The sequence below is a fragment of the Synchiropus splendidus genome, chromosome 1 (genome assembly GCF_027744825.2).
Source record: "Synchiropus splendidus isolate RoL2022-P1 chromosome 1, RoL_Sspl_1.0, whole genome shotgun sequence".
NCBI classification, from domain to species: domain Eukaryota; kingdom Metazoa; phylum Chordata; class Actinopteri; order Syngnathiformes; family Callionymidae; genus Synchiropus; species Synchiropus splendidus.
Genome location: NC_071334.1, coordinates 63077903 through 63090512, shown reverse-complemented (window position 1 = coordinate 63090512; position 12610 = coordinate 63077903). Strand labels below are relative to the sequence as shown.

The 12610-nt window shown below is 46.2% G+C and overlaps 2 protein-coding genes across 2 annotated transcripts; both read left to right on the top strand.

Annotated features, from left to right (window-relative positions):
- The first annotated feature begins 1301 nt into the window (after window positions 1-1301).
- On the top strand, window positions 1302-7120 carry dusp27 (dual specificity phosphatase 27). The gene is made up of 6 exons (XM_053886892.1): window positions 1302-1380; window positions 1707-1840; window positions 2178-2296; window positions 2370-2601; window positions 3096-3313; window positions 4439-7120. Exons 2-6 carry the CDS (start codon window positions 1731-1733, stop codon window positions 6997-6999), a joined length of 3240 nt encoding a protein of 1079 aa, XP_053742867.1. The 5' UTR covers window positions 1302-1380; window positions 1707-1730; the 3' UTR covers window positions 7000-7120.
- A 1337-nt stretch (window positions 7121-8457) lies between these two features.
- Window positions 8458-10780, top strand: LOC128751351 (trichohyalin-like). Its single transcript, XM_053852323.1, has 2 exons — window positions 8458-9873; window positions 10194-10780. The coding sequence occupies exons 1-2, from the start codon at window positions 8460-8462 to the stop codon at window positions 10583-10585; spliced, it is 1806 nt and encodes a 601-aa protein (XP_053708298.1). The 5' UTR covers window positions 8458-8459; the 3' UTR covers window positions 10586-10780.
- The last annotated feature ends 1830 nt before the right edge of the window (window positions 10781-12610 follow it).

The window sequence follows — 12610 nt, the reverse complement described above, 5'->3', positions numbered from 1 at the left end:
TCCCAGGAAGCCAAGTCAACCTTTATGGGCAAAATGTGGCCCTTAACCTCATCAGTTTAGCAAAGCTCTAAACCGGGTCATCAAAGAAATATTAATGTTTATGTTCCAGTATTAGCAATCCCTGCTGTTAATGTCATGCCTTACTTTTGAGACATTCTATCCATAAATAATGAATAAATGAATTTATAATTCTGGTAGAGAAAATAAATAATTATCCCATAAATGAACAAAATAGGTGTTGTCAAGTGTGGTCCCCCAGAAATGTACCAAAATAGCACTGGTATGGGCAAAAAGTGAAGTTACTGCAAGGTGCACTGACAAAGAGCAAGATAATGAGCAAGAAGTGTGTGACAACTTCAGACTAGTTGACTTGCAAAGACCAAAGAAGGAATGGCACTGATGCTCTGCCAGGTTTTTCGCTACATGTAAGCAAGCATGGCGCTGCGCCACAGCTTAGATGAGAGCCGCCACGGTTTCTGGTCTTTAAAGATGAACTCTCACGCGACCAAACCAATTAAAATGAAGTGGAAACATGGAAACAAACTTTTTTTAATGGAAAATCCTTTTTCCACGGCACCTTCATTCAGGTTGGAGTCTGCCATCACGAGGACTACACGAAGGTTAGACTTCACAAGAACCAACTTGACCCCAAGCTGAGCGCCAAGATTATCAGCCATGGTTTTAGCATCAGATGCTGGATCTGCGAATGCACGTGCTTCACACCCCTCCCTCCATCGACCATCAGAGGTGCAAGAGCCCTGAGTGGTGAACTACCTACTACGTTGATTCTACACATTCTCTGTCCTGCTCTTGTGCCTGTTTTGCAGAGTAGTCTTGGTCAGTAGTTCCATTAAAACTAACTGTACGAGGGAGGACATTCAAGTCTCTTTAGCTCTAACGGCAGTTGCATTGGGTCGGTCAACAACCTGGCAGCTGCACTGTCATGAGCCTTTTATGACCAACCATTAATCATTAAGTTTCTAAAATGATGTAAACTACAACAACCCGCTGCCAGAAAACAGTTGAACGTTATTCAAATGTCAGAGCGAATGGTTGTTCATCTCAGCATTTTTTATCCTTCAAAGCAGTGTGGTAAGTCCAGGTGTGAAACTGGACCATGGAGCCAGGCAGCAGGCTGTGTAGTATCAGATAGACAGCGTGGCCCATGTGGAGGGTGGGGGAGAGGGTGCAAGGACAGACAAGCAGGCCTGGGGGGTGGGGGGTGCATGAAGGCTCAGCATGGTGGGGGCTCTAAGTTTAGCAACATGTGTCAGTGGTCCTCCCCCCTTCACCAAGTGACTCCCTGAGAGTGGTGTGGACTGTGGCGGGTCGACTGATCCAAGAACATTTGGGAATATTTGGACTTCCAGCGTCGCAGAGGTAACCATACATTCAACACTGAAACTTTTTCATGAGCGTCAGCGTCCGTGTCTCTGGAGTATGGAATCTTCAGGGCAACTGGCAGCTAAAATTAGACCTGTTGTAGCGCGAGGCCTCTGCGAGTCAACCTCACGTTGACGCCGATTTGAGAGGAGCTGTTCCATTCTGTTTTACCCTCCCAAGTGTTTCCACCTTTTATTGTTTAGAATTGCTCAAGTAGTCTGTCGTTCATGTCAGCGTGGGCTAAAGATGCTAATTCCAGGGAGAAATTCAAACTACAGGAAACAGGATTATTGACTACAAGGCATGTGTTTGTCTGCTACCAGTTGTGTCCAGCAGGGAGGGTTGTCATGGCGTCCTCCACCCACAGCCAGGACGTCACGCTCCCGGCAGAAGATGAGGAGGCAGCACAGAGTGTCCAAGATGTCCAATCCCACTACCTGAGATGCCCATCCCCCAGGTGACCTTCCCTCTCATGAGCTGATGACTACAACAGTCAGTCAAACTCACCTTTGTCTTGCATTAAATGGAATGCAGATATGATTTATTAGTATTGAAAAGCCCTCCTGCCACGAGTAGCACAAGTTTCATAATGCATTTTAACGGCTGATGCTATTATAAGATCATGAAATGCGATCAGTCATTATTAGATAAAGACAGTCCGGGTTTATCTTGCATGATGGCACATTTTGTTTCCTTCACGCTACACACTCTTTTTAGTTTATTCAGATGGGTATTATTTCCCCTCCTATCTGTATTTCTAAAGAAGGTAGCTCACATTTTTATTTCCCTCATAGCTTCTCCATGATGTCGGAGTCCAGATTTTCTGCCATTTCGGGTTCCGATGCAGCCAGCATCTTCATGGAGCCTATTCACCTGTCATCGGCTGTGGCAGCTAAGAAGATCATAAATGAGGGTGGGTGAGAGAAGGAGAGGTCAAGGCCATTGTGACCACCATCTTCACTCAGGTCCGTCTGCTCTTTGGTCAGAACTCCCTCCGAGGAGTCCCCGAGCCGAGTCAATTCCTGAGTCACTGCTGGAGAGCGCAGAGCAGCTGATGGTGGAGGACCTGTACAACCGTGTCCGAGACATGATGGACGATCGCAGCCCCTATAACACGCCCTGCGTGCTGGACCTGCAGAGGGCTCTGGTGCAGGACCGACTTGAAGCTCCAGTGAACCCAGTGGATGAAGTGTGGCCCAACATCTTCATTGCAGAGAAGTAGGTCACTGAACCTATTTACTGAGATTAGGGTCTCCAGGAACTGTGGGCTCCCAAGATTCCAGGAAAGTTTTTTTTTACAAAACCTAATTCCAAAATCTAGGTCACCATAACAAGATGGTTCCCAGAACTTGGTCAATTCCAGGTCATGACTTTTCATCAGAGCCACCATTTCAAATACTTCGAGGAGCAGATTTAGATTTATCTTGTGAGGCCATGACCTCAATCCATGTCAGATTTCACATCAGGTTTGTGTCTTTATTCATTGTGTTGGTCTTATTCTGGGATATTTTCATGTGGAGCATGAGTCCAGGTTAGATCTTGAGGTTTGCTCAGTCTTGTATTTCTTATTTGCAGCTGAGACTTATGTGTTTTATTCCTGCGCTTGCTTAGCAACCCCAACAAATTGTTCAGCCAAGGAAATGTGCAGGATAAAATGTAGAGCACATACGCAGTTGTCATGGCAACATTGTTTAACTTTCTGTGGTCATCAGGGCGGTTGCGGTCAACAAGGCTCGACTGAAGCGGATGGGCATCACTCACATCCTGAACGCCGCGCACGGCACCGGCGTGTACACGGGCCAGTCTTTCTACACCGGAATGAACATCACTTACCTGGGCATCGAGGTGGACGACTTCCCAGATGTGGACATCTCCATTCACTTCAGGTCCACGGCTGAATTCCTGGACGAAGCGCTGCTCACTCATAAAGGTTAGAAACCAAAATTGTTTAAAACCGTGTGGCATTCAACTAGTTTTCTACCAGTGCATTTATATTATTTAGAACATAAACCGTGTTAGCTGATACTACACTTGGCTTTCTTTTTTGCTGTGGCGATGCACTGCGACACCCTAAATATGAAATGAATGAGGTTTATTTAAAAATAGAAGCAGTGTCATGGGTCCTGGAGGGTCTTGGTGGTTTGTCACACTCTAAATTGAAAGTGACGAGACATCGTGGCTGCGGGACTTCATTAGCAGCAGAAACAAACCTGATTTAATTAAAGTTTCATTACTTACACGTCGTGATCACAGTGGTCGCTTCCTCCTGTCATTCTAATTTATTATCAGTTACAATTCAATTTTCAGTGAGAAACAGTGGGCTATATTGACTGGCTGCGGGGATAGTGAAAGCAGGTGACCTTGGATGGCCACTGGAGAATGAAGCAAGCTGACCGTCCGAGGGTTTATCAGGTAGAGTCTGAGAGAGGTCAGCCCACCTACAGCGCCTGAGGCTTTCATTTCTCAGGGAACCGGTGTCTTATTTTGGCCCCACCTTTACACATTTCTGTCCTTCTCTCCACCACAAAAGATCAAGTCCTGCAAACACGCGTCTTCTTCTGACAACACACAGCAGTTCTTGCTTGAGTGTTGACTTGAATCCCCTGCAATATATTGTAAATGTCTTACATGTCATGACAACTATAATGTAACTTGGCGTCATTATTGAAAACACAAAATTCTGTGACTATTTCTTCTTATATGATGCAGAGAATGGAATAGGAACCAAAACTGTTCTTCACTCTGATCCTTAGTCACAGAACAGTGGTTGTGTGTAAACTTGTGTCTGTGTGAGGTCTTTTTTGTGATTTTGGACTTGGTGAATGAGTGGCAGGTCTTGTTGTTTGCGATGTCATGGACCTGCTGTGTCAGATGTTCTGCAACTCTGTTGTTCTCGCACTAAGGTTCATGGAAGCACAAACCACCATTTCCTCCTGTAGACAATGTGAATATGTATTATTCTTTTGAATCAAGAGACTAAAAATGTTCCTGACACCCTTTTAGAAACAGCATAAATGTAATGATGGTAAAGATTAATTCAAAATACTGTGTCCAGGTAAAGTGTTGGTGGTCTCCATGATGGGCTCGAGTCGCTCTGCGATTCTGGTGGCTTCCTACCTGATGATCTTCCAGCACATGAGCATCCTAGAGGCGCTGACCGCCATCAGGAAGAAACGCGCCATCAACCCCAACGAAGGCTTCCTGAAGCAGCTGCGCGAGCTCAACGAGACGTTGATGGAGGAGCGAGATGATGACGACGACACTCTCAGTCAGTGCTCCGTCATCGACGCACGGACAAGGGCTCAGATTTTCGGCGAAAGTGTGGACGACGGCGACGACACAGAAAGAGAGGATGATCAAAGTATGATCAGCGTGAAGGCGCAGTCCATCATGCTGGAGGAGGAGGAGGACGCGGAGAGCGTTATGAGCAGCATGGCATCCTCCGCTGCTGCTCTTCTGAACAGGGTGGAGGCAAAACAGAACGGCACATCCTCGGGAGATGCTTCAGGGGACCTTCCTCTTCCAGAAGCCATGGACCCCAATGAAGAAGATGAAGGCTTGGATAAGATGATTCGAGACTGGCAGCGAAGGAACGAAGTCTTTCAAAATGAGGAGTGGTGGGAAGCACAACTGAACAGTGATGGCGAGGAAGAGTCCATCGATGGACAATGGACGAAAAAGAACAGCATTGACACGGAGAGTGTCACCAGTGAAGAAGTGCAGGCACTGAAGAGTCGGCTGAAGCAGCGATGCAAACGTCCACCATCTGACACCATGTCCACGTCCAGCTGCATGAGCTACTCGGACCTGTGGAAGCAGAGACTGCAGGAGATTGAGGAGGAGGCAGCAAGACGCTACCGCAGTAAGGATGAGGAGAAGAGCGGCGGAACAGAGGAAGCCAAGAGCACAATTGACGACGAGGTGGCGAGCATCATGTCAGACACCACATCCATGTTTAACTTCTGCCAAAAGAACAAGGAGAAGATGACGCCGCTGGAGCGTTGGCGTGTCAAGAGAATCCACTTTGGCTGGAACAAGAAAGATCGGGAAGATGGGGAGAAGAGCTCTGTGGCAGATGGAGAGAAGGGTGAGACGGAGGCAAGGGTGCCGAATTTAGAGGATGTGAATTTGACAGCATACCAGGCCTGGAAGCGACAGCAGCAGAAGCGCTACGGAGAGGAAAATACAGAAGAGATCCTGGAGATGAGCCGTGGTGAAGACTCGGCTGCGGCAAAACGACGACAAAGACGAGAGGAACTGCTGGAGAGATCCAGGAAGACGCTGGAGGAGAGCCAGTCTCTTTGTGGATGGGAGGAGGACAGTTGTGTCAGTGGTGGCACCGTACCACTGTCTGCCTTCTGGGCCGGGGCGGGTGTGACGGGAACCCCGAGTGTGGCGAATGATGACAACATGTCCATGTTGAGCGGCCGCTCCTCCATCATCTCTTCAGTGTCACAACCGCGCAGCTCCAGATCCGCACATTCTGTGGCGCCCACTTTACCCCCCATCCTCCCAGTCCCCACTGTCCAAGGTCCTGGAGGGGAGCCGATGGTAAATCTGTCCAGCATACAGAACTGGATCGCCAATGTGGTCACGGAAACAATTAAGCAGAAGCAAAGTGAGATGAGCCTCCCGCCTCCGTCGCGAGCTTCGTCTGAGGTCAGCTATGCCCCAGCAATGCCTGGTCGCCCAACAGAAGATGACAGGACATCCATGTTGAGCGGCGCCTCCTATTCCAGCGCCCTGAATCGTGGCAAGACAGCATCAGTCTTCTCTGACAGCAGAGCAAGTAGTGCCCTGACAGGCAAAGGATCGGTGCTGACCTCTGGGAAGTCCAAGATTACAACAACAAGCGTCCCTCTCTTCAGCCTCTTCCAGGACCAGGTGGACCTAAACAAACTGGATGCCATTGAGAAGGAGATTCAATCGGAGATGCGAGGCAAGATGGCCACCTATGAGAGGAAAAAGATCCTGGCTGATAACAAGCGTAGCACCATGTACAAGAAGAAGAAACCAAAGGAAGAAGATGAGGAGGAGGATGAAGAAGCAGAGAAACGCAAGGAGGAAGAGTTCCTCAAAGAGGTCAAGAAGAAACCAGCTCGGAGTCACGGCCTGTCAGGCTGTCTTAACCTGAACCCGGCGCTGGAGAGAGACAAGAACATGAACATCGATGACTGGCTGCGGAGCGTCCGCCCACCGCCAGGAAAGCTAGAAGCTGATCAGTCTGAGGACCTGTATGACGACTTGGATGCCTCAGCCTCCATGCTGGACTTCTCCCCTCATCAGGACTCGGACGATGAGGAATTCCTGACCTCTGCACGGAGGCCCAGGCTGCAGGGCCTCAGGGATGAGGAGTATTCTCGCTTCGTCCCGAGCAGCCGGGGGGTGTATGGTGACAGAGAGGAGTCTTACCAAGAGTACTCGACAAAACCTGTGGGAAGTAGACACAGAGACAATGAAGAGGAGGAGGAAGATGACGTCGCTGCATTCATTGCTCAAACGCGACAAAGAGTCCGAGCTCGTGCTGCCGCTGAAGCAGATGACGATGAAGTGCTCACGGCCTGGCGTGCCCAGCTCGAGTCCAAGTCCCGCGGGGCAGACTCCCAAAACAAGTGACGGAGACGGACTCGACTGTTCACAAATGCATTTGATAAACATCTTTACAGACTTATAGAGACACTAGAGAAAACAGAGAAATCCAAAACTGCAAATCCAAAATATAATTTGCGTGTACAGATATATGTTTGTGATTCATGTTTCACCCATTCTTTCACAACAGGCCACCTATTTGTTAACAAAAGTGCAATTATTATAAACAAACCCCAGATGCTGTGTTTCACAGAAACAGAGGTTGTTCTAAATAAATACATGAAACCATATTGCAGGTGAAACCCCGTTTGTGAGTATAGAAAGTAGGCTTTGCCTCTGGTGTTATAGATATACATTTTTATTTATGTACGGTATGATTCTATGATCATTTTCAGATCGGGCCTCAGGCCGTGATTTATATCTTACTGCCATCTAGAGGACATTTATAATACTGCGTTCAGAATGCGCCAAACTTCCTTTAAGACAAAGCACATTCAAGTTCATTCCTCCATGAGCACATTTAGAGGAAACGGGCGGGAGAACAGGACCCGGACTTCATCTTTTGCAGTGAAGTTTTTTTTTCTTAACTTATAACAAGAGGTTAAATGAGGACGTGAGTATTTTTAAATACGCAGCCAGATGTCAGCAAAACAAGGCCTGAGTAGATGAGGTGGCAACATTCTCTCCTGACATGGGAAGGTCACAGATTCTTCAGTTAACGTTGGTAGATGGTCAGTCTGTTCGCATTCTTCACATTCTGCAACAAACATTTCACATAATCCCACAGATTAACATGGTGGAGCTAGTGGGGAGCATTTGCTCTCCTGGAGCACAACAATAACATGGTCTCAAAAATGGCATTGAAGCGGGACAAAATATAGATCAGAAAGGTTTGTCACTACTGCCAGGCGTTTAAACAAGGAGGTGTGTTGTTTGGCTGCCAAGGAGCCAAGAATTAAGGGGGTGGTCACATCGGTTCCACTGTGAACGTGTGTCAGTTAGTGAAACAGAGGTAACTTAAAACAATCTTTGACGGTGCTCAGGTGACCACTCGGTTTCTGAACCTCTCACTGCTGCAGAGTTTGTGTGAAACAGTCGCCAATTCTCTCAAGGGTTTAAACCCGCTTTGTGGATTTGGATAAACAGATTTAACACAAGAATGTTGATCTTTACACTAAAACAGAAGACAGTTTTTTAACTCATTTCTCACTCAACTCATAGTAACCAGTCTGGAAAGACCTTTTTGTATTTATATTTCTATCAAAGGAAGGAAAATCAGATACTGGAAAAAAAACAATAATTACTGGATTTAAATAATTAAAACAGTTTTTTGTGTTTAATTATGAATGATATTAATATGTATTTCTATTTTGGGTGAGAATGAATGGGCTATTCCAGTAAAGAGGATTAAAGTGTTATAAGAACATGACGTAAACTGTGTGAGAGTTTGCTGACTGTTAGGTAGCGTCAGTGTTCAGACTGTGGTCATGGCGAGCTGGTGGTCAGACGCTGGAAGTTCTGAAGGTGCGGAGGATGACTCAATTCTCTCTCGGGTTCTTCACGCTGTCGGGATGTTTGGAGACATTTTGTCTCTAGATGAAGCCATGGAAGCTGAAGAGGACGAGCTGAGCACAGCGCACGGAGGAGAGCAAGACAGAGCCGAGCAGACTACGGGGAAACAAAGGGATGTAGAAACATGTGAGCTGAAAGGTGGAGTTGATGAAACTGAGATGGATGTGCTGCACAAGAGAGCACATCCAGAAGAGGTGGGAGAAGTGACGGAGGTTGAAAGAGAGCTGGAATTAATGGAGAACATTCAAGCAGATGGTGAAGAGGAAGAGGAGCATCCTCTTCAGGAAGACAAGAAAGACTTCAACCAGGAAAACAGAGGATACGAGGAAGACAATTCGGAGGACAAAGTGACTCCTGAAAGACATGAGAACAATGCAGTGAAGGACTTTCTGAAGGGAAAAAAAGAGGACGCCAAAGAGATGGAGGAAGAGGAGAGTCAAGACAGTGAGTCAAACCTGGATCACCCGCATGGTGAGAAGAATCACCAAGAAGAAAAGTTAGATGAGGAAGGAGTGGAGCTGGAGGTGGAGGAGAGGGGCAGGGTCTGTCATGTTGGAGAGCAAGTGGGGGAACAGCAGGATGTTCTGGAAACAGAATGTCAAGATGTTGATCATGAGACAGAGACAGAAGTAAAAACGAAAAATGAGGGAGGAGGAGAGCAAGGACTCAGAAAAGAAAAGGATCCTGAACTGACAGGAGACATCTTGGATGCTAGTGCACAGAAAGTGATGGAAAGTCCACTCGATGACGATGGTGTAGTTGATGAGGAAAAGAGGGGAGACAGTACGAAGGAAGAGGATGAAAACAGCCAAACCAGTATGTCACCATCCCATGAGAAATGTGACGTGATCGTGAATGAAGTGGAGAAAGAGCAGGAGGACGTTGAGGGGAAAGACACAGAAAAGAAACAGGAAATTGAAAATGCAGAGGAAAAACAGACTAGTTTTGATGTGAAAAGCGATGCGGTGATTATACAAGATGAAATATCTGATGATAAGGAGGAACAGGAAGAAGAAGAAAACACAGAGAGAAAGGAGGAGGAGAGACTAAACGAAGAATCGGAAAAGGATTCAAACAGTGAAGACGCGAAACTGGAAAGAGAAGTGATTGAAGAAGAGAAGAATGGAGATGATGAAGCTCGGTGGGTGGATCTGGAGGCTGGAGATGGAAGCGATGGGAACATGCCAGAGACGGAGAAGAATGATGAATCAAAAAATGAAAGCTGTGGTTTCCATGACAACCATATGTATCACACATGCGGTGATTATCAAGAGAGACGAGAGCCCTCTGACTCAACCGAAGCTGTGATGACCTCACTTCCTGAAACAGGTATCTGTCTCCACTGAACACCAGACAAATATGTTTATTAAGAAGACGATGTTTCAACCCTCTGTCTACATCATTGGGTTAAATGAACAAAGCCCAGGCATCCACAGCCCAATCCAAAGTATGGGACCAATTCATGTCAAGAGTTTACAGGACTTAAATACATTTTTATTTTAGATACATTTATACTCTATGGTCAATACTACAATCAGGTTGGAGCGTAGGTCGACCCGTAAACATCATATGCTGATCATTAACGTAGTCAGTGACTATCGAAACAAAAAAAAGTACAGTGTAATAACATGCTGCTGTCCATTTCCCAGCTCTGATTCTGGAAGAGTCAATGATGACTCAGCAGAACACGTCTGGAGACAGTTGTCCTAAAGAACAACTGGCAGAGGAGCCCACAACTGAGGAGAACTTTATCAAAATGGCTGAGCATTCCACCGAATGGGAGGAGGCTGACTCAGGTGTCAAGATGACCGACCTCACTCTGGAAATGGACCCTGGAGGAGGAGGAGCCGTACGAGACGTGTCAGAGGAAAGAACGTCACGGCCGAACTCTTCCAGTGAAGACAGCGATCTAGAGGTGCGGCCTCTAGAAACGGAGGAGAAGAGCGAAGCAGCCAGGTATCAGACGGTGTCGTACCGCAGGATCCGCAAAGGAAACACCCGCCAGAGGATTGACCACTTCGAGTCCATGCTCAACCCATGAGCCAGAAACTTTAAATGATGCTTTAATGATCACCTATATTCTGAGTGGTACCATAAAATCCTTATCAGCAAAATTGCCCATGTATTCCAACTTTAGTAAAGTTAATACATTGAAATTCACAACAGTATTATAAAGGCGATCAAATCTAATCTCTATCTCAGTGCTGGGACATTTGCTGTAGCATGGTATAAATAATAAAACCTCTTGTTCACCCGTGTTGCCAGTTCTCCTTCATCCTCAGTTTGTAGTTCTCTGGCCTGTTAGGAGCACTAGTTTGACCAACGATAGCATCAGAGTAATCTGCAGTGGAATGTATTGACCAGAGAAGCCTTCTCCTAAGATCTTATTTTTGATCCTTGGTCAACAGCGTCCGTACAAATGGGGAGCGGACGGGTCAGAAAATGATCATTAAACTCTGTGTTCTCTTTTTCGAAAATATGAAATGTGTGCGATTACAGTTCTCAAGTCACTGCAGCCACATTTTATGAACAGCACTTTATTTCGAAGCGCTTTCCTAGTTGGTGGAACCCCCACTGACCATGGCAATAAATTCTATTCTGATTCTGAAACTTCAAAACTTTATTGAAAATGGTAGACTGTCAAAGTTTGCTCCATGGTTTAAAAGTTTGCTAAAAACAAAAGGCAGAGTCAAATAAATGTGCTCAAAAATGTGAAAGAACCGTTGTTGTCATGAAGCTGAGGCAAATAATATTAGAATATTTGCCCGGTAATTCCCAAACTATAAAAAAGAGATTATGAGCGCAACAGAACATGTCATACTCCATGAAGAAGGTGTTCACTAACCTTGAGCCAATCCCAATCAGGTGCTGAGATTACTGGTCACACTTATAAAACAGCGATATATAACGTAAAGCGTACTTTCTGCAAGAGGCAAATCTCTACGTGTGTTACTGACGTTCATCTCAGAATGTGCTCGTCTAAACAGGGAAATTAAGAACAAAGAAAACCGTTTTTTTATGTTTATGACACAAAAATAACCTTAAACCCACTCTGGAGAAGAGTAAAGACAATTCAAATTCACCACCGAATCGACTGGCTAAACCGCATGACTTCTTGATGCAATGCTACAAATAGCCGCTAGAGGGCGCCCACGGTCTTTTCACACGTTGAGCATGATGAAACCCTTTTACAACACATTTACAGCACACACACACACATATATAAATGTGTGTGTGTGAGACCTTATGTCCTTGTGGGGACCTTTTGCCTGTCTGTGTGTGTGTGTGTGTGTGTGTGTGTGTGTGTGTGTGTGTGTGTGTGTGTGTGTGTGTGAATAAACAGTTTACTTTAGGTAAGTAACTTCCATCATATTCATCCCACAGCTTCACAGGGCTTTAGTTTAAATCCAAAGTTTAAACCAAAGTCAAGCTAAAGTAATTGTCTTCTGTTACAGGTGAGATTGAAGCAACTCCACTTATTTCTCTGTGTGTGTTTGTAGATGCCAGCCAGTGTTCCGATCTAACCACCATCTTTGTGTGGCCACATAAAGTGTTGTTTCTGAATGAGGAGAAGATCTCACACTGTGTGTGTTGTTTTGTCTAGGTTCGGTGCAGGGATTTCTAAAGATGGCTGCAGTTCATCTGTCAGCATCTATGACAGTGTCTTCTTAAAGTTGATACCTCGACTGATCAGTCGAGCATCCAGCATGCAGGCCACGCCAACTGTGTGGCAATAATCAAAACTCCACACAAGTTGGATGCTGATGTCTTGTGATGGACAGGTACTTATGAAAGGACACCTCAGGTAACGTTACCTTTCCCCCAGGAGCTCCCCAGGAGGCTTTGGTTTTCAAGACAATTGACACCAACATCTTCCAAGGTACTGAAGAGCGAGGCGAAAGGATGGAGTCACGTCAAGGGGACTTGAACTCATTTCCCCTGCGGTGACCAGGTGGACCTCTCGGAGCGGAATAAACCTCTGAAGTGTCCGGACCGCCGCCTTCCTCGCCCAAGTAACAGAGCCCGAAGCGGTGAAGACGCCAGCGGTGTTCCCCAGAGAGCTAAC